Here is a 21,482-nt window from a genome sequence, read left to right as displayed (position 1 = left end):
GGGCTTCTTGTTGTGGCTTCTCTTGTTGTGGAGCACTGGCTCTAGGCACTCAGGCTCAGTAATTGTGGCGCACGGGCTTAGTTGCTCCGTGGCATGTGGGATCTTCCTGGACCAGGGCTCGAACCCGTGTTCCCTATTGGCAGGTGGATTCTTAACCACTGCACCACTAGGGAAGCCCTGGACTTTCCATGTTGTAAATATTTTCTACCTTTTGTGTTGATTTAATGTTTTCATTTTATTCTTTTATGTCAAGTACATGTGTATCTTCTGTTTAGATGTGCTCATGTTTAGTTCTTTATTATAAAAACGGCACATTATTATAAAAGTAGTGAATGCTTACTAAGATAGAAAACATTCTAACAATACAGAAGGACATTTACTGAAAAAGTCCCCTTCCTATTCTCTGATCCCTTAGGACCACTTACTGTGGGTAATTGCCACTGACAGTTTTTCGTATATTCTTCGAGAAATTTTTCAGGCATAGCATTGTGACTACTTTATATTACAAGCATCTAGAGGGCAAAGAATTTGTTGGTCTTTATACTGTCAAGAACAACTAGCATATAAATATTTTTGGATGATGGTAAATATCTCTCCTTCATTCTTAAATTTTAATTACCTGCTATTTGTTGTAAAGTGTACAGTGCTAGACTTTGAAGAAATTTAAGACAGTAGAAATACTTCTGGATTCATCAGTTCTACCTTTAAGCATTAGTATATTTGCTTACTCCAAATGCCTTTGTTTTTAGAGAGAAAACTATTTTGGATCCATTTTTATTTGCCATTCCATTCAGGCAGCTGCTAATGCTAAAATGAAAGCCATAACTAAACTTTCCCTTCTCCAGAGTTCGAAATTTGAGCAACCCAGCCAAGAAGTTCAAGATTGAGGCCAATGCTGGGCAGCTGTACCTGACAGGGGTGGTGGTACTGCACAAGGATGTCAACGTGGTAGTAGTGGAAGGGGGTGAGTCTGAAAAAATAGAGGCAACCCTAGGCCTTGAAGTGATTAACATGGTGGGAAGAAAGGAGAAAAAGATAGTATTTTAGAGCCATACCTGGGTTTAATATCTTGGGCCTCTGTTTCTATGTTTATTGGAGTAGAAGGACCTAAGATGTGGTTCCTGGGATTGCTTCAGCTACCACATTAATGTCTGAGCATTGAATGCACTCAAACGTTCTTTCTACCCCATTGTCTTCCACAACTCTGGCAAAATTCTCCTTCTCTGTTTCTAGGCCCCAAGGCCCAGAAGAAATTTAAGCGTCTTATGCTGCATCGGATAAAGTGGGATGAACAGACATCTAACACAAAGGGAGATGGTGAATGGGGGTTAGAGGGGATTAAGTGGGAGGTGGCATGGTACTCTGTCCATTCATCTGTTCCCTCTCTCTGACACTCTTACAAATACCAGATAATGTTCAAGAATTTTAGAAAGACCCATTTGGACTTTAAGCATGCTAGACATTCATACAGTATTTATTATATGATCATATGCATGAGTATTAGTTATTCTCCTGCCTGTCCTTTAAGGCCTTTCTACCAGCTGGTTTCCCTGTTACCCCGGAATCTGGATACTGGCTACATGAGTGTAGTTTGTGAAATTTCAGCAAGCTGCGCATTCATATGTGCATTGTCTATATTATATAATGTTTTGATTAAAAGTTTTTTAAAGGATTGAGAGCAAAAAATATTTTTCAGATCAAAAAAAGTTCTACGCTTCATTCAAGAAAATAAACTTTTATTCTTTTGCCCAAGTTTATCTTGTATATATATTTGACATCCTCCAGGCCATCTTCTTCCATCAATATTCATTCTTCCCTTCTTCGAAGACCTGGGTTAGCATTTAACATGTGCAGAGAACCTTACTTTTCTTAACTTTGGCCCTTTTATACTTTTCGTTCTTCCCTATTTTTGTACTTAAAGTACACTTTTTACTATAATTGACCTATATTTTATTTTGTTTCGCAAGTGTTCCTAAGATATTTTCATTCATTATATCTGTCCTCCTTCATTAGACTAAAAACTCCTTGAGAATGGACTCTTATCATTTTGGCATCTGAAGTGCTTAGGACAAGTTTTTATTGTTCTTTTATTTATCTCCTCATTCCCAGTACCTGTCACAGCTCTTGACACGTAATTGGTCCTCAATACATGTTTGTTGAATTAATTAATGTCCCTACCTGTTTGGAGATTTCAGTCTAATTGGGGGAAATAAAAAGTAACAGAAGACATTTGATCCCAATACATGAGAAAAGGTGATAATATTTAAAATAAGAATTGGGGTAAGCTTGAATACTGTTTGTTTAGAACCTAAATCTTGGTGTCTGATCTAAGTCTAGAGCAAGATTTAGCTATATTGTCTTTTCCAGATGATGAGGAATCTGACGAGGAAGCCGTGAAGAAAACCAACAAATGTGTACTAGTCTGGGAGGTAGGTGATCCTTTGTTAAACACTGAAGCAGAACTTTAGCTAATTCCTGATTGTTTATATTATGCAAATGGAGCAATATAATGGTAAAACTAAATAATGACTAATCCCTTAAGTAATTTGTATTTCTTTTTGGAATTCATTGTTAAGTATTTGGCAGCAAATCCTTCTTGATTATAGTTTAGTTAAATTGATGGGTATATAGTTTATGCCATCTGGGGAAAAGTATGGAAACTGGTGGCAAGAATACAAATTCTCGATTTATTTATTTCACAGTCATGGATATGAGACTTGGAAAGAGGGAAATGAATTGTAGAATTTTTCTTTGGATATAGTGAAAAGTTCTAGACTTAATATAAATTTGGGAGTCTGGGCAGTATCACTAGCTGTGTAACTGGGCAAGACACTTAATGTCAAAAACTGTTGCTTTGTCTATAAAATGTAGATATTATTTTCTCTCCCTATTGTATTTTTTTGAGAACCTAATTTGATTATTATGTAATGATGCTTTGCAAAATGTGACTAAATCACTCTTAAAATGGAATTTTTTTATTGTTATACAATTCTTTCATCCCTCAAATTTTCTTAGTGAGCCACACTATTCTGAAGAATGAATGAATGAGTGAATATGCTTGTTCAGGCCAAGTTGTGAACTAAGGATCATTCACCCTTTGTGAAGTGTAAAATATCATCCTATTTCTCCAGGAAGGATTAAAAGTTTCTTTCCTCAGTAACTATATTCTTATCCTGATGTACTGCAGTAATCCGTTTATTCCCACTCCAAAATACATTTTATACATTGTAAATATTTTCTACCTTTGTGTTGATTTAATGTTTTCATTTTATTCTTTTAGGTTGCATGCGCGTTGTGTATCTTCTGTTTTTTAAATGTGCTCATATTTAGTAACTAGTTCTTTATTATAGAAGTAGTAATTTGGGACTTCCCTGGCAGTCCAGCGGTAAGACTCTGCACTTCTCCTGCAGGGGGCGTGGGTTTGATCCCTGGTCGGGGAACTAAGATCCCACATGCCATGAGGCATGGCCTGAAAACAAAAAAAGTAGTACTTTACTACAAAAGTAGTGAATGCTCATTAAAATAAATTCTGACAACACAGAAGAGCACTTGCTGAAATAGTCCCTTCCGATTCCCTCATTTTTTAAGACCACTCTATAGGTAATTGCTACTGTTTCTCATGTATCCTTCTGTCTTACCCCAGATTCCTCCAATTTATGCATACTAAGTAGGTAATAATAACCATAATAACTGTTTCTCTGTCTCATAAGTCCCCATCTGCATATTTAATATCCCCCAGCGCCTTCATGTCTTAAAAATTCTGTTCCATTTATCTCTGAGAGTCCTCAGAAATTATTTCTCAGGTTCAGAAATAAGCCAAGTTGTGCTTTCGCCTCTTTTTTGGAATCTGATCCCTGAAAGCCTCTTGAGGTAGCACTTTGTGACTGCCATTGCAGCTGGTCCCTTTGGTGAGAATGCGGTTCCACTAAGTACTGAATCTTTCTATTGTAGTTGTCTGCAGGTTATCCCCCCTGGCTCCCATTCCTCTCTCCCCCGAACCCCTGTATTGTTCTTTGGAACTGGGCCCCCAAACCTCCTGCTTATATACACGGTCTCACTAAGTCTTGTGAAAAGAGTCCTTTTAGCCTCTAACTCCTTTCTCCTTAAATGCCCAAATCTGGAGGCCTGGTGGGAGGCAAGTTCATCCCATCTCACCCTCCCTAGTCCTTCCTGACTTACTCTTCCATCCAGGCACCAGAGCACAGAACTCCTCATCCTCCATTCATTCAAAAACACAAACCCATATAAAGTCATGAAAACTCAGCAAATGTCCAAGGGGGTGGAGGTTAGAATTGTTTGTTTTGTTTTGTTTGTTTAATATTTATTTATTTATTTATTTATTTATTTAGGCTGCACCAGGTCTTAGTTGCGGCACTCGAGATCTTTTATTTGAGGCATGCGGGATCTTTAGTTGCGGCATGTGGGCTTCTTAGTTGCGGCATGCATGCGGGATCTAGTTCCCTGACCAGGGATTGAATGCGGGCCCCCTGCATTGGGAGCATGGAGTCTTACCCACGGGACCACAAGGGAAGTCCCTAGAATTGTTTTTACCATAAAATTATGTTCAGGTAGGCAAAGTGCTACACAGATGTTATTAGGTTTTATAAAGGAATATTATATCTGATTTAAATTAGAAATTGCAGTGTTTTTATTAAAAATTTTGTCTCTTTCCCAGGGTACAGCCAAAGACCGGAGCTTTGGGGAGATGAAGTTCAAACAGTGCCCTACAGAGAACATGGCTCGGGAGCATTTCAAAAAGCATGGGGCTGAGCACTACTGGGACCTTGCGCTGAGTGAATCTGTGTTGGAGTCCACCGACTGAGACTACTGCAAGCCCTTGCCTCTCCCTTCTTGCCTTTGTCTCTTCAGTCCTCTCCCTTATTCTACTTCCAAACCCAGCCCTACTAGTATGTGTGATCTCAGAACTGTGCCAGGCTGACACTGGGACAAAGGGAGAACACCTTGCTTCCTCCCCCAGACAGCCTGGTGCTGCCCTTTATTCCCCTTATGTGAATATGATTAAAGAGTTATTTTTAAAGTCGGTATGATATTTTTCACACGTTCAAAGGTATTGGAGTTTGGGTCTTCAGGTGATCTTTTCTCCAGACTTCTAGCAATTGCTGTGGAAAAAGAAAATTTTGTCATTGATATTTATGTATATATAAATGGATGAACGAATGGATGGATGATTGGATAATGGAAATTTCTGACCTCATCTTAGAGCAAGGATGATAAATACTGTTTTCCTGGAGCAGAGTGAAGAAGGAAAAGGTATTAAGTGGATAGGGGAGAGGGAATTTCCATCTCTTAACCTTCAGTGGATAGTCACGAGGTTGACAGATTACTTCTGGTCTTGGCTGAGTAGTCTTAACAGGAAATTAGTTCCTCATATGGGTGAATATATGAGAATGTGTGTCATGGGTGAAATGGACACAGAAGGAGAGTCCAAAGAGGATGTTATGGGTCAGTTTGTAAAAGGGAATAGGATTTGGGAATTTAGCCTATTTCTTCTCTTTACTAATTAAAGAAACCAATCCTTTTGTAAAAGACAATGTGTAATTTCTTTTTCCCACCCGCCCCCAAGAATCTGACAAGATGCAGTTCTGTTTAAGCATTTACTGTTTCTGGTTTGATTTTAGGAGTATTTGGGTCAGAATAAATATCCATAGAAGTCCAAAATTCTTACCATAAATACCCTTCCATTTCATGTTGCCTGTTGAGGATGTACTGAGAATGGATTGAACATAGGAGCCATTAGAGCTCCTCCCTGCTAATTGGAGTTTACTAGGAAGTAGTGTCAGAATGAATACTTGACCAGAAGTTAAAACATTCTATGTTATCAAATTAACCCCTTTAAAAAAAATGTGGGGACTTCCCTGGCGGTCCAGTGATTAAGACTGTGCTCCCAATGCAGGGGGCACAGTTTGGATCGTTGGCTGGGGAACTAAGATCCCGCATGCCACGTGGCATGGCCAAAAAATAAATAAAATTTTTAAAAATTAAGAAGTTACTGTTTCAGGCCCTAGTTAGAGTTCCAATTTTAAGGCAGTATTAGAGAGTGCTAGGATAAAAAAGGTGGAAAGAGACAAGGGACTGCAAGAGGCCTTAAGGAAAAACTATACAACCTCTCTTTTTTAGAGATAAGTAAACTATAACCCAGACAGATGACATTACTAATTCCTAGAGCAAGAAATCTAAAAAAAGCCTATTTCTGTGAGACTTAGGAGCTAGAGAATTGATATTTCGTGATTTAAGCAAATCCAGGGGAAAACTTCATTGTCAGAAGTAAGTGCTTTTGCTTTTATTAAAGGATTTATTACAAATATGCGTGTAAATAACTTATAGACAACTTCAAAAATGTATTGTTTGCTGAAGACCTGAAAGGAGTCTTTTTGTTCATTATAAAGTTCAGTAAGTTCCCTACATAAAAGAATGAGTTCCATTCCGAAAGCAAGTTCATAAGTCCAATTTGTTCGTAAATCCAACAAAGCCTAGGTACCCAACTCACACAATTGCTGTACCGTAATCGGTTTGTAATACTTTTCACACAGTAATACATAACAAAACATTTTGAATCTTACAGTACAGTACCTTGAAAAGTACAGTAGTACAGTACAACAGCTGGCATACAGGGGCATGTTTGCATCTTTGAAAGTTCTGAACTTGAAGGATCGTCTGTAGGGGGCTTACTGTACCCATAATGAGACTTAATCCTTGTTTTAAGTCTTAACTCCCTGTGCTTCAGGGTGGTGGTGGTTTTTTAATTTATCTGATCCTATACTGTATTAAGCATTGTGCTCAATAAGCATTGCCTCCTTTATCAGAACAAATTTATCAGGAAAGTAGATTTTAGAGGTGAGAAATCTGAAGCTAAGAGTGAGTAAGTAATTTGCTCCAAGGTTATGGCTAGTAAGTGATGGAGTTTAATTTGAACCCAGGTTTGACTAGAAGCCAAACTTAGTCCCTACACATGCTGCTTCATTTGTGAAATAGGTGGTAGGGACAGATGTGGTCTTTCAAATGAATGCTAGACTCAATAGTTCCTATCTTGGGATGCTGTTATCTCTTAGAATACATTGTGAACTTTAGTAATTTCTTTCATAATCTGAAGTTATATGTATATCTTTAGTTAACGGCAGTTATTTGTCCTCTGTAGCATTCTGGAAAGAACTTTAAAAGTCATTTGGAATTGATCATGGAGAATTAAGTGAGATGATCAAGGTAGATAATAGCTTTCTTTGTTAAAAAATGCAAATATAAAGTTACTGGACTGATTTGTCCTTCCTGTATGTGGCTTACCTTGATGAATTTCCAGAAATATCTTGAACAATGGCAATATCATTGTAATATAGGTACCAAATAATTATTTTTGGATAAGACAATTCAGTCATAACACTTTAGCAATCAGGGTGCTTTTGCATGTTATTCAATGCAATATTCTGTAGTTAAGATACATGTAATTTTATTCAGGGCAGAAAATGCTACTGTTCAAAAGAGATTAGATCCAGTTGGAATGATCAGGGAAGTTTGCCTGAAAGAGGCAATTTAAGATAGTTCTTGAAAGATAGGTAGAATTTTGGTAATAGAAGAGGATATTTTAGGCAGAATTAATTATAAATAGAAAATTACAGGATATATTTAAGGAAAAGAAACAGTTTGGAGCCCAAGGAACCTTGGAGGAAAGGCATTTGAGATAATACTGGGAAGTTAGATTGGAACCATTGTGGAGGGTCTTAAAAGTTAGGGCTTTTACTTAACTTGGTACATAACAAGGAAGAAGTTTTTTGGTTTTGTTTTTTGAGTAGAGGAAAACTAGGAGATTGGTAACGTATATAAGCTGAAGAGATATACTAGGAAGCTGATCGTGATGCTGTTGATATGTAGAAAGGTGATGATAATCTTTAGGTAGAGGGCAAGGGGAATGAAAAGAATTCGTGCAAGAAATATCTAGGTAGAAGTCTACAAGATTTGATAACTAGTTGAAGGGGTAGAATCAAAGATAACTAGGATATCCAACTTGAATAAATCTGAATGCAGGTGATAAATTTAATCTTTGGGAGAGAATGAGCAGAGAAATGAGAGAAGGGCTAAAAATGGAACTTTGGCAAACACAAGGGGGTAAGAAAACTAGCAATGGGCAGAGAAAGGATCCATTTAGTGGGATCTGATTAATGATTGTATATTTAACAGAAGCAAAGGGAAATGAATTTTAAGAAAGATTTAACTATAATAAATAATAGCTGACATCAACGTCATCAAGCCTTTACTAAGCCAGGCACCACTTTAAGCACTCTACACACATTAACTCATTTAATAATTATAGCACCACAGAGAGTAAATTGCCAATGGCAAGTGGCAGTAAACTAAATTGCCACTCGCAAGTAAATTGCCAGCGGCAAGTGGCGGAGCCTGAATTTGAGCAGTCTGGTTCTAAGTGTCTTACTCTAAACCACTGCACTATCTAACAGAAAAAGCTGAAGGCTGAGACTGTAAACAGTGCACTGGAATTGGCAATTAATAGATCTCTGATGCTTTTTAAGAGTGTGCTTCCTCAGCACCTATTGCAGTGCCTACCTATTTCACTGAGAAAAGAGAAGCAATTGAAGAGAATTTCTGCACATTCTCACCAACAAATCTATCAACCTAGTTCCCCTGCATCGGCAGGCGGACGCGCAACCACTGCGCCACCAGGGAAGCCCCTCTGATGCTTTTTAAGAGTGTGCTTCCTCAGCACCTATTGCAGTGCCTACCTATTTCACTGAGAAAAGAGAAGCAATTGAAGAGAATTTCTGCACATTCTCACCAACAAATCTATCAACCTACCTGAATCTCTACCTAGATTCTCTACTTTCCTGTTACAAGAAAGGAACTGTCTATGGACCTATCACCTGATCCTATCCTCTCCCACTTACTCAAGGAAATCAGCCAGAAATTGTCCCATCTCTATCCTGTATCAACTGTAGCATCTGATAATAGCTACATTATTTCCCACCTTGGAAAAAAGAAATGACCTTTTGAACCCACATTTCCCTCCAGCTCCAGCTCCATTTCTCTGCTCCCATTTTATTTATTGAAAGAGTTGTCTACACATGATAACTCCACATCTCCCATTCTCTCTAGAACCCTCTCCAACCACTTCACTTCTGGGAAACAGCCCTTGTCAAGACCACCAGTGACTACTGTGTTTGCCAGATTCAGTGGTTATCTAAGTCCTCAACTTATGCAACCTATGCAGCAACACCTGACACAATTACTCCCTCCTGCTTGACAAATATTCATTACATGGCTTTCAGAACATTACTTTCTGGGTTCTCCTTCGCTGGTCATTCCTTTTCAATATCCTTTGAAACTTGCTCCTTATAGCCCAGTCCTTGGTCCTCTATTCTATCTACGCTCACTCACTTCTGGGCAACCTCATCCATCTCATGGCTTTAAGATCATCTATATACTGACAATTCTTAAACTGATGTTTCCTACCAAGAACTTTTTCATGAACTTTAGACTCACAATATCTGGTGCCATTTATGCCTCTGAGATCTCAAACTCAAGATGTTTAACTGAAATCCCGATTTCTACTCATTTCTCACAGGACTGCTCCTTCCCCTTTCCTCCCCTGGTCCGTCTGAGAAAATGTCAATCCATTCTCCAAGGGAGCAATATCACCCCACATGGGGAAAAAGTTGGCTCTTGGGGGATGAAAAAGTCTTAGATATTACAATGCTTTGTCACCTTCCAAAGCTCAACTCTACCCAACAAAATCTTACTCCTTATTTAATTTCTCTCATTTTCTTGGGTGTGACACAAGCAGCAATGACATTGAGTTCATGGAAGATACAAAAATTGTATGCAAAGTCAGTAAGCCCGTGCGCCACAACTACTGAGCCCACGTGCCTAGAGCCCGTGCTCCGCAACAAGAGAAGCCACGGCAATGAGAAGCCTGCGCACCGCAACAAAGAGTAGCCCCTGCCTGCCGCAACTAGAGAACGCCCACGCACAGCAATGAAGACCCAACGCAGCCAAAAATAAATAAATAAAATAAAGTTAAAAGTTCACTAAAATTTTTTAAGAAAATTTTTCAATTATTTTACTTCTGCTGGAAATATAACAGTTTTGAATGATTTTTTAAAAACTGATTCCTGGGCTTCCCTGGTGGTGCAGTGGTTAAGAATCCGTCTGCCAATGTAGGGGACACGGGTTCGAGCCCTGGTCTGGGAAGATCCCATATGCCACGGAGCAACTAAGCCCATGCACCACAACTGCTGAGCCTGCGCTCTAGAGCCTGCGAGCAACAACTACTGAACCCGTGTGCCACAACTACTGAAGCCCGCGTGCCTAGAGCCTGTGCTCCGCAATGAGAAGCCACCGCAATGAGAAGCCCGCTCGCCGCAACTAGAGAAAGCCCGTGCGCAGCAACGAAGACCAAATGCAGCCATAAATAAATAAATAAAATAAAATTTTAAAAAACTGATTCCCTGGTGGTCCAGTGGTTAGGACTTGGCGCTTTCACTGCCATGGCCCGGGTTTGATCCCTGGTCAAGGAACTAAGATCCCACAAGCCGCACGGTGTGGCCAAAAAAAAAAAATCAAAAACTGATTTCATTACTATTATGTATTTATATAAATTGTTAATTTACATATGTAATGCAGTGAATTACAATTTATATACATAAATTACATTAAAGTTTACTCAGCAAATACAGTTATAAAGTTAAATATTATTAGCGTTAAAATTTTTTAAGTTTTGGGACTTCCCTGGTGGCGCAGGGGATAAGACTCCGTGCTCCCAATGCAGGGGGCCCGGGTTCGATCCCTGGTCAGGGAACTAGATCCCACATGCATGCCGCAACTAAGAGTTTGCATGCCACAACTAAGAAGCCCGTGAGCTGCAACTGACCCGGCGCAACCAAATAAATAAATAAATATCAAAAAAAAAAAAAAAAGAATTCAATGGAAGAAAGACATCAAAAATTTTTTTTAATTTTTAACAAAGATTTTAGTCACACTTAACTCTGCATTGAATAAAAAGTAAACTACATGCTTACTCTGTATAAAGCACAAATATACAGACAGTACATAAATAGATATACAATATAACTGTGGCATTAACATTTCATGGGGGTTGGGGGAATAGGAAAAAATATCTAAGAAGAATCTTTAGGGTCAACAGCAATGGAAAAAAAGGCTGAGAAACACTGTTCTAGTTAATCAGGTCAGAAACATTGCTGTCATATTTGACTCTTTTTTTTTCCTTCTTCTCATATTCCCCTTAAATCCATGAGCAATCCTTTTGGCTCTACCTTCAAACTATATCCAGGATCTGACGCCACTTCTCTTTTTTTTTTTTTTTGCCATGCTAGTAGAAGCCACCATCATTTCCTTGTCTGGATTACTCCAATAGCCTCCTTAACTGGTGGCTCTGCAGTCAATTTTCAACATAGCAACCAGTGTAATCTTTTAAAAAGAATGCTATGTAACTTTTCTGCTTAAAACTGCTCTGCTAAGTGTTCCCCACCTCAAAGTTAAAACCCAAAGTCTTTACAGTGGCCTTCCAGGCCCTACATGAACTCTCTCCCTTCACCTCTCAGATCTCATATTCTATCACTTGTCCTCTTCTCTAGCCACAATGGTCTCCTTGCTCTTCCTCTAATATATCAAGCCATTCCTGTTTTAGGTCCTTTACACTTGCTGTTCCACCTGCCAGCATGTTTTTCTCCCCCTCCCCCATATTTGCTTGGTTACCTTGTGCTCAACATTCAGATCAAGTATCACTTCCTTCCAGAAGCCTTCCTTGATCACCAAACCACCATTCCCATTCCCTTAAGGACCACACACACAACCCCTCTCTCTTCCTTACCCTGCTTCATGCTATTCATAGAACTTATTACTCCCTGATACATATTTTTTACAGTCTCCTGCCAATAAGCCCCAGAAGAAAGGGATTTTTGTCTATTTTGCTGTTACTTCCACATCTAAAACTGTACTTGGCACAAGACGTTCAACAACTTTTTGTTGAATTAACAAATACTGTACGTGAGCTTGACAAAACAGGTTCCCTGCCTCAAAAAACGTGAGTCTACTGGGAAGACGTGAAAGAATTAAAATACAATAACTGCATGTGTTCAGTGGAACAAAGAAGTCTCCAAATCTGCCCAGAGAATTTACATAGGCATATGCAATTGGACGGTTAATCTAGGTTGTGCTAATCAATGTAATAATAAATATCTAAAGCTTTTGTAAACTATAATGTATTATGCAATTGTGAGACTATCATAACTGGCGAAGGTGAGATCACATCTTGCCTTTTATTGTTTCCGCGTCTCGAAAATTCTACGGGGAAATTTTTCGTTTCACTTCATTTACTTCCTCTTCCTGTAATCCAAAAAGTCAAGTGGCTGTGAGTGTTATCTTCCCAGGGGAGTGTAAAAAATTGTTTGGTCTGGGAGTCTGCGTAGTGAATGGCTCGCTGGAGCTGGCGCATGCGCATCCTCTGAGGCACTGTAAGATGGCTGCCCACTACTTTGTGGCGCGTCTGTGCCCCGAGAAATTAGCAGCGGCGGCGGCAGCTACAGCTGCAGGTGCCAGAAAATAACAGTGGCCGCTGAACGGTGGGAGTTTCTCGGCCCTGCTGTGTGAGCTGGACAGCCCCAAGAGAGACACCTCGCTAGGAAGCAAAACGCGGGGCGGAGCGGTGAAGCCCCTCCCCCAACCTCTCCTTAGTTTGACCAACTCCCTCTCCCACCCTTCTCTCCCCGTTTTTCCTCCCAGCCCGCTACGCGCTGGCCTGCTGCGCAGGCGCACGAATAATCGAAGCGCCTCCTTAGCCCTTGGGGCTTGTGGGCTTCTGCGCGCGCTTCTTGTTCTTCTCCTTTGATTGGCCAGATTGCCCCGCCATCACACCTCCCTCTGCTTTTTCTAGGTTGAGAAGGAAGCAGGGGGGCGGGGCCAAGCAGCGCGTGCGCGATAGTGTTGCTGTCCCTTTGCTGCTATTGCGTTGCAAAAAAAATCCTGACTAGATAGCCTTGGGCCTTTCTGTGCTAGAGGATCTAAAGGAGAAAGATTTCTGCAACTGAAGGGGCAGTCTGGTAGTATTAACTTTTAAGATATTCATGCCCGCTCTTAGAGGAGTGTGGGGAACGGCCTTAAGCGTTGAGAGCCGCAGAGTATAAAACCATTAATTTCCGGGCCAGGCGTTTAGAAAGGCTGTGCAGGACCTGTTTTCTGCGTAATTCTTCCGTGATTACTGACTGGTTTAAACACAATCCCTTGAACAATTCCGATAAACCTTCGAAATCCGCAGCCCCTCTTTGCAGCGTGTAGGAGCCGCCAGCGTGCCCAGCAGCTGGTCCTCCCGTCCTACCTCCAGAAGAGCCTAGCGCGTGCACCATCCCCACCCCCTGGCCTCCCTCCCCACCTGCGGCTTTCACGCACTCGCAGTGATTGTTTTGCCCGCTCCCGCCGCCGCCGCCGCCGCCGCCGCCGCGGCCGCCAGAGGAGCAGCAGCGCTTGTGCAAACCGGGAAGATGGCGGCCGGCGGCGGCGGAGGCGGCAGTAAGGCCTCCTCCTCGTCGGCCTCTTCGGCAGGGGCTCTGGAGTCCTCGTTGGATCGAAAATTCCAGTCGGTAACTAACACCATGGAATCTATTCAAGGCTTGTCGTCTTGGTGTATAGAGAACAAGAAACACCACACTACTATCGTCTACCATTGGATGAAGTGGCTCCGGAGATGTGAGTGTTGGGGGGTGACTAGGGAAGGGAAGACTGGGGATGGAAGGAAATACTACCCGAAACGCTTAGGGTTTCCCTGTGGAGCCGCTGCATTCGGTTGGGGTTGTTCATATTAAAGCTTCGACCAGAGTGTACCCAAACTCAGACCCTATTCCTAGCCAGGATTGTCCTGAACTGAGGCTTATCATTTCTTGGATTTTATAGCGACTGACTTGGTGTGACCTTGGGCCGTTGGGCCCAAATCTGTTGAGATTTACATGTTGTTTCAGAGCCTTGTAAGGTGATGTTGTTTTTACTGAACCTTCACAGAAATTGTCGCGTCCGTTTATTTCTTATAGGCCCTGACGTGTTAATGATTTCTTGTTTTCCTGATTATAGACACGCTATGGTTTAAGCAGTAGTAAATGCACCTATTTCGCTGGAATATGTGGGACCATTCTATTTTCCACTGACCTAAAACTTGTGATGTGTAATAAGAAGGGCCTTACCTAGATGAAGAGGTAACGTGAGCTCCACATAGAGCTGAGACCACCACCTGAGAGGTTTTTGTAGCTATGTTTGCTGCAGTAAAATACAGGCTTCTTGATACTGACCGGAAACAACCGTAGTCAGTATCGCCACTAACACCATAAAATGGAAAACATATCCGGCTACTTTTCAAGCAGTTCAGATACCTTTTTTAAGAATAGGAATTGGTTTCATAGGTAATCAAAACAAAGAATCAGGAAGTGTGCTTTTTGAATAGGTACTACTTTTTTACCCCAGTTAATTGCTTTTTTGTCTACATCGTGGAGTTTTTTTCACTTTGCTGCGTTACTGCAGAAAAGAGGTGTATTAGACTGTCAGGAAGCATGGATTGTTTGCAGAAAATTTCACATCTTTTAGGACAAAGTGTGGAGAAGTCATTTGTTGCTTCCTGCTGAGAAGAGAGGGTTGACCCTAAATCTTTGTATATCTGTTTGAATTTTAGGTCTGTTGTTGCTTCCTGTCTATGGCATGTCACCAATGAGACCCATCATTCACTTATTCTTATTCCACTTTTGCTATTACCCCTATAGTGTTTTAATTTGTGTTTACTTTTAGGGAACAGATGGATAAAACTTACAAAATCGTAGACCCCAAACTTCAAATCATTTGTGTATAAAGTTATTGTTGGGAGAGATGTTTTGTGGCTCTTTGAATAATATATGCAGAAAGAGTTGTATAACCAAGGCAGGATTACCTATATTTACCAATAGCAGATCAAAGTTATTTTCTTTCCAAGAGGTAAAATTAGTACATACAATACCAAGTACCAGTCATTATCAAAGACTCACATAGTAAGTATCTACTATGTGCCCAGCCCTTTGTCATTTACAATATATCTAGTATCTCATTATACCTTAAATTAGTCCTAAGAAGTAGATTTTTTAATAATTGATTTACAGATGTGGAAACTAAGCCCCAGAAATGTTAAGTAAGCTGCTTAAGTTTATACAGTAAAATGGTGGAGTTGGGATTTGACTCCACCATATCAGATGACAATGGCCACATTTAACTTTGTAAAGTAATGTTTTCATGATTATTCTTTAATGTTTTTGGTATACCAGTGGTAGCAAGCAGTGCTCAAGCCTGAGGACGTATTCTCCTTAAACATATTTTTCTTCCTGTTTTAAAATATTTTTACTTTTCCTACTTTTGGGCTCTGGTGCTTTAACTGTATGGTTACATCATTTGCAAGGATAAGTTGGTCGCCATCCATGCCTATGGGATTACAAATGCAATTACAATATATTTTTTCCAGTCAGCGATAACGAGATACACTGGAGGCAGAATTTTTCTGTCTCTACTTTGATATTGTGCCTGAGCTTATTTCCCTTGTTGATATTTTAAGAGTGAAAAAATTGATTGCTCTAGGAAGACAATACGTCATTTGAAGTGCATTATATATAGTTTGTATAGTTAAATGCTTTTGGCTTTCTATAAACCTGATTTTTTTTTTGTCTGGTGGAATGCAACTTAACTTTCTAAAATGGTTAAGGGTAATTTGTAGTTGTTTTATGTTTACATTGAGTGAACATAGTTTATCTTATTGTAAATAAAGCCTTTTGAGAGAAATATTCAGGAGATTGGTGTTAGAATTATTTTAGTTGGAGTTTGGTTTTTAAGTCAGCTTTAGGCAAATTTGTGAAATAGGTGTCTTTGGCATTCCCAGCCTTTCTGTCCATTTTCTTGATGCCACTTTTGCTTCTCCTTTTTTTCTTTTGACATCCATTATTCAGTAATTTATATTTAGACCTCAGTGTGAGTTTAAGTGACTGTGTTAACTCTTCCTGAGATATTTTCATTTTTATCCTTTATTTCATAATGTGTAATAAGAGACTTTTGTTCACTTTAAAGGAAATAATTAAGGGAGTTCCCTGGTGGCCTAGTGGTTAGGATTCCAGGCTTTCACTGCCAAGGCCCAGGTTCAATCCGTGGTCGGGAAATTGAGAGCCCGCAAGCTGCACAGTATGGCCAAAAAATAAATAAATAAAAATTTAAAAAACAATAGAGGAAATAAGTTAGAGAAGGCAAGTAGTCTTCCTGAAGACACACTCCATGGTGGGTTCTACTGATTTTATTCAGACTTGTTTTAATTTGTTTGATTGAAGCTTCCATTACTATCATTTTTCAAATCTTTCTGTAACATAAACAGATGTCATTTCTGTGCTTTAAAATCCTTCAGTGATATCCCATTGCAACAGACTTAAAGGGTTTAAACTTATTTTTACTACAAGTAAAAGGTCTACAAGTTCCTACACCACCTGCCCTGCCTCCTACCTCTCAGGCTTCTTCCAACCCTATCTTCCCATCATTTAGATCCAAGCTCAAATATTACCTCCTCAGAAAGGCCTTCCCTAATGATCTTATTTCAGATGGTTCCTTCAGTTGCATTCTAACACATCATTTTATTTTCAGTATATGAAATTACCTTATTTATTTGTTTATATGCTTACTGTTTATCTTCTTCCACCAGATGACAGGGCTATGTCTTCTTTGCTGCTACATCCCCAAGCAACTAGAACAGTGTTTGGCACACAATAAGTAATCAGTAAATATTTGCCAGTATAATTTTGTGAAATAGTTAATCAAGAACTTGAATTGTTTTAATTTCTGTTTATCAGAAGGCAGCGTTTATAATTTAGTAAAAGAAGTGATAGGTATGGTTGTTGGCAGTTTCAAAATATGGCTCTTATATTGGCTTGATGTGCAATTTGACTAGACTGTCATTTCTGTATTTTGTTCGTCCGTCCCATTTTTAATGTAACATGGAAATCAGTATGGAAAAGTAGAAAAACACAGACTTTAGAATTAGACCTAGGTTCAAATCTTAATTCCATCAGTTAATACCTGGGCACAGTACTTAAATTGTGAGTCTCAATTTCTGGTCTGTGAGTAGAAATAATTATCTCTCATAGGCTTGTGGTCTAGATTTAAGAAGATAATGCACGTATTTTAGTATAGGTCCTAGCATATACATATATGTTCAGATTATTTATTATGATGACAACGATGATGTAGATAGTCTTAAGGTCCTGACTATTCAAAATAATTACTTTGTTTTGGGAACAGTGCTGGAAATTACATTCCCAGTCAGGGGGAGATGATTTGGACCAACCTTTCTGTAGTGAATTAGCAAGTTCTCTGAAGAACTAGTAGGACAAAATGGAAAATACTGTGTTCATGATATCTCCAAGTTGTTTTGCTTCTAACCATTGAATGGGTTGGTCTGTTTTAGAAGGTGTATGAGAACTGAAATGAGTTTTTGAAGAAAATGGGGTTATAGGAAAGTAGAATCATTTGTAGAGCAGAAAAGCTGTTAAGATTTCCCTTCAGCTGTTTTTGGTACGAACTTTATGTACAAGATTAGAAAAGTAATAACACTCCCGCCACCACTGATCACCCCACTTCAGTAGTTTTCTTTTTTTTTTAATTAATTAATTTATTTTTAGCTGCGTTGGGTCTTAATTGCCGTGCGCGGGCTTTGTCTAGTTGCGGCGAGTGGGTGCTACTCTTCGTTGCGGTGCGCCGGCTTCTCATTGCGGTGGCTTCTCTTGTTGTGGAGCACAGGCTCTAGGCGCGCAGGCTTCAGGAGTTGTGGCTCGTGGGCTGTAGAGCACAGGCTCAGTAGTTGTGGCCCTTGGGCTTAGTTGCTCCACAGTATGTGGGACCTTCCCAGAACAGGGCTCGAACCCGTGCCCCCTGCATTGGCAGGTGGATTCTTAACCACTGCGCCACCAGGGTAGTCCCAGTAGTTATTTTAATGGCCGATCTTTTTTCTTCTGTCCCCTTTACTTTCCCTTCCCCTCCTCCTCATTTGAAGCAAATCTCAGTACAATCTGGTATTTTCTCCACAAGAGAAACTGTTATATAAACATGGACTGTCCAGAAAAAAAAAAAAAAAACCCTCAATACAGGATTAATTTGTTGCAGAGAATTCGAAAAGTGCAATTTACTATTTTTGTTGTACGGCAGTGGTTTCTCAGATCCTTGAATGGACCGTGAAGATGGTAATAATTTTCTAGCTAACTTTTATCAAGTGCTTATTATGTGCCAGGCACTGTTCCAAGGATTTTACACTTATTAATTCATTCAGTCTTCATAATTCTTTGAAATAGGTATTGTTATGATCCCCACTTTACAGATGGGAAAACAGAGCCACTGAGAGGTTGAGTAACTTGCCCATGGTTAGAGAGCTAATATGTGGTGGATCCAGGATTCAACCCAGGCATTCTTGATTTAGAGCATACACTCTTAGCCACTGTACTACATAGCCTTTCCTATTCGTAAAATATTTTCTACAATATTAGGCCATGCAGATTAACTAGAATGTCTAGATTTTTAAGCTTTGTGGGTATTTTTGTTTTTATTTTTGCTTTCTGTGGGAAAACTGATTATCTTGTATAGATTTGAAGTTCTGATAGTCATTTATAATTAAAAAAAGGGAAAACAAGTTGAACATGTTAGTTACTAAAGTTGTTTACTTGATAAAAATATCTAAATGTTAGGTTTTAGATTAAATAATAGAAGGATTTTTTTGGTGGCAACAAGTTTGGGGTACCACACTGGTACCTCCATTGGTCAGTGGAGAGTGAAGTCTATAATCTTGTATTTGATATTGCACAAATCTGAGTGTCTGAAACTATTTTTTGCAGCTCTGGTATCTGAAATGTAGCTATTCCTTTAACCGTTTACTTTCCTTGTAATTCATCCTTTGTAGCAGATATGTTGGCTACACATATAGAGTATAACAGTACTGCCATAGCTTTTTAATCACATATTACATGTATACAAATATAGGTGGACTAGGTACAAATTCTTACTTTAAGTTCCAAGATGAATTTTGCTTATAAATCCCTAGTTTACATTCAGTTCTTTTAACAAATATTTATTGAATACCTACTGTGCCAGGCACTGGGGACACAAGCAGGTGAATAAAATGGAGAAAAATTTTTATCCTCTCAGAGCCTATATTGTCAGAAGAGGAGACAAGCAACAAACAAACAAAATATTAAATATATTAGAAGGTAAAAAATATTAGGAGTGCTAAAGAGAAATATAAAGCAAGGAAGGGGAATACAGAGTGTTACAAGAGTTTGCAGTTTTAAATTAGGTGCTAAGGGAAGGCCTCACTGAGAATGTGACATTTGAGCAGGAAGGTGAGGTATAGGCAATATAGGTAGGAGAGTGTGAGAGGAGAATGTTCCAAGACAAAGAGAACAGAAAAATACAAAGGTCTTAAGGTTAGAGTGTGCCTGGTGAGTTGAAGGAACAACAAGAAAGCTTTTGTGGCTGGAAAGGAGTAGTGAAAGTAAGGATTAGCAGATGAACTCAGAGATTATGGTGGGTGATACGGCAGGAGGGGCAGATCGCAAAGAATTTTATAGGCATTCTTGGGCTTTTATTTTGAATGAGATGGGGCAGAGGAGTGATGTGAACAGATTTCTGTTTTTAAAAGATCATTCTAGTTGCTGCAGAAATAGGGATGCCAGTAGGTGGCTATTGAAGTAATCCTGGGATAAAATATTGGTGGTTTGGACAAGCTTGTGGAAGTTATAAGAAATAATTTAATTCTGGACCTGTTTTGAAGGTAGATCCAAACGGCTTTCTAGATGAATTAAATGTGGGGTAAGAGAGGAGAGTTATCAAGAATGACTCTGGGGTTTTTTTGGCTGAGTGACTAGAAAGAGTTGACATTTATTGACAAACTTCACTCATTTAAAGTGTACAATTCATTTGTTTTAGTATATTCACAAAATTGTGCGACAGTCACCACAGGGTGTCTGCTTAGTATGTAAATTGTGTTTAGAGCCATCAGCCTGGAAGAGATGTACTAGGAAGTAAGTGTAGATAGAGAAGTTTAAGTGTTGTAAGACAGAGTAATAAGTATAGATAAGAGGTCCAGAAAGAAGGGTCTGGGGCATTCCGGTATTTCACATACCTCTTTCTACTTACTTGGTCTAATGTGTTATTGTGTGTGGTTCTTTCTGAGGTTCAAGGTAAACTTTCAGCTCCCCAAAGAAGTAATAAATCTATTTTGATCTCTTGCATGTTTCTACTCTTGGTTTAGGTTTAATGGCACTTCTGTATTAGTTAGACATTAGGTCTGTTATAATTCCCAGTTGTAAAATTATTGCATAATCAATCTTCTCTCTGCCCTTTGGATGCCTAGGTCACCTTTTCTTCCATCCATTGCCCTAGGTTCATAGAGATGTAGATAATTTCCATGTTTTCTGACAGTGTTTCAAAACATGAGCTACCGTGATTATTACATGTAATTATTGTAATGGTGTATACTAAATGAGCCTTTTTATGTGTATTATGAAACTTTACAAGCAGTTGTTATATTCTTCATATAGCTGCTTTGTCTCTCAAATACAGAAGGGTTGTATTATATACATGGCCTTAGGTGGATTTAAAGCAATATGTAAAACATACTTTTGCTGTACATCCCATAGTAAGCTAAATGTTAAATTATATAGCAAATAAACATTCCCATAAATCAAAGTGTGAAACAGTATTGACAAACTTCAAGTGATTTTGTGGTGTGGAAATATCTTGAAAATTCCATTGGAAATTTCCATTTCCAATGGAAAATTACTAATATTAACATTTCCTTAAAAAGGCCACCCCAAAATTACAGTTCTCTTGGTAGAGAAGGGTGAGTGTATGTATGTGTGTAATTTCTTAGAGAGTGGAGACTTCTGATTTTATTCTTAATGATTTGGCTTCCTGCTTTTCATAAACTAATAAATAATAGATGCATCCAAACTCCCTTTTCTCCTAAGCTTTTGTCATTCAGTTATGATCTTTTTAAAAATTTTTATTTATTTTTTAATTAATTAATTTTTTTAACCCCCCTGGCATCAGTCATGGACAGAGAAAGCCACAATTCCAAGATTCCTAACACCCTGGTCTCCGGATTCAAGGTACAGCTGGCAATAGCCTCTGTCCACCAGGCAGGTGATGGAAACCAATTTGCAAGCGTGAAGCTAGCTGGTGGGAAGATAAGGAGGGGGCTGAAGGAGCTGTGAGGCTCTTTTTAAAAATAATTAATTAATTAATTTTTGGGCTGCGTTGGGTCTCTGTTGCTGCGCGTGGGCCCCCTTCAGCTGTGACGAGCTGGGGCCACTCCTTGCTGTGCGCCAGCTTCTCATTGCGGTGGCTTCTCTTGTTGCGGAGCACAGGCTCCAGGCACACGGGCCTCAGCAGTTGTGGCTCGCGGGCTCCAGAGC

General features: G+C 39.4%; 2 protein-coding genes across 8 annotated transcripts in view; both read left to right on the top strand.

Annotated features, from left to right (window-relative positions):
• Positions 1–5,482, top strand: part of PRPF3 (pre-mRNA processing factor 3) — a 25,774-nt gene extending 20,292 nt beyond the window's left edge. The window contains exons 13-16 of the mRNA XM_007109703.3: positions 846–964; positions 1,234–1,317; positions 2,368–2,429; positions 4,676–5,482. Of these exons, the coding sequence (XP_007109765.1) occupies positions 846–964; positions 1,234–1,317; positions 2,368–2,429; positions 4,676–4,822 (412 nt within the window). The 3' untranslated portion in view covers positions 4,823–5,482. The remainder of the gene's footprint in view (positions 1–845; positions 965–1,233; positions 1,318–2,367; positions 2,430–4,675) is intronic.
• Positions 5,483–13,429: 7,947 nt separating this feature from the next.
• The window catches only part of RPRD2 (regulation of nuclear pre-mRNA domain containing 2), an 88,487-nt gene continuing 80,434 nt past the window's right edge, over positions 13,430–21,482 (top strand). For all 7 annotated transcript variants that reach the window (XM_028488875.2, XM_024116029.3, XM_007109711.4 and 4 more), the window contains exon 1: positions 13,430–13,725. In XM_028488875.2, the coding sequence (XP_028344676.1) occupies positions 13,521–13,725 (205 nt within the window). In that variant the 5' untranslated portion in view covers positions 13,430–13,520. The remainder of the gene's footprint in view (positions 13,726–21,482) is intronic.

Source organism: Physeter macrocephalus, chromosome 4 (genome assembly GCF_002837175.3).
Source record: "Physeter macrocephalus isolate SW-GA chromosome 4, ASM283717v5, whole genome shotgun sequence".
NCBI classification, from domain to species: Eukaryota; Metazoa; Chordata; class Mammalia; order Artiodactyla; family Physeteridae; genus Physeter; species Physeter macrocephalus.
This window is presented reverse-complemented; position numbering and strand designations above follow the sequence as displayed.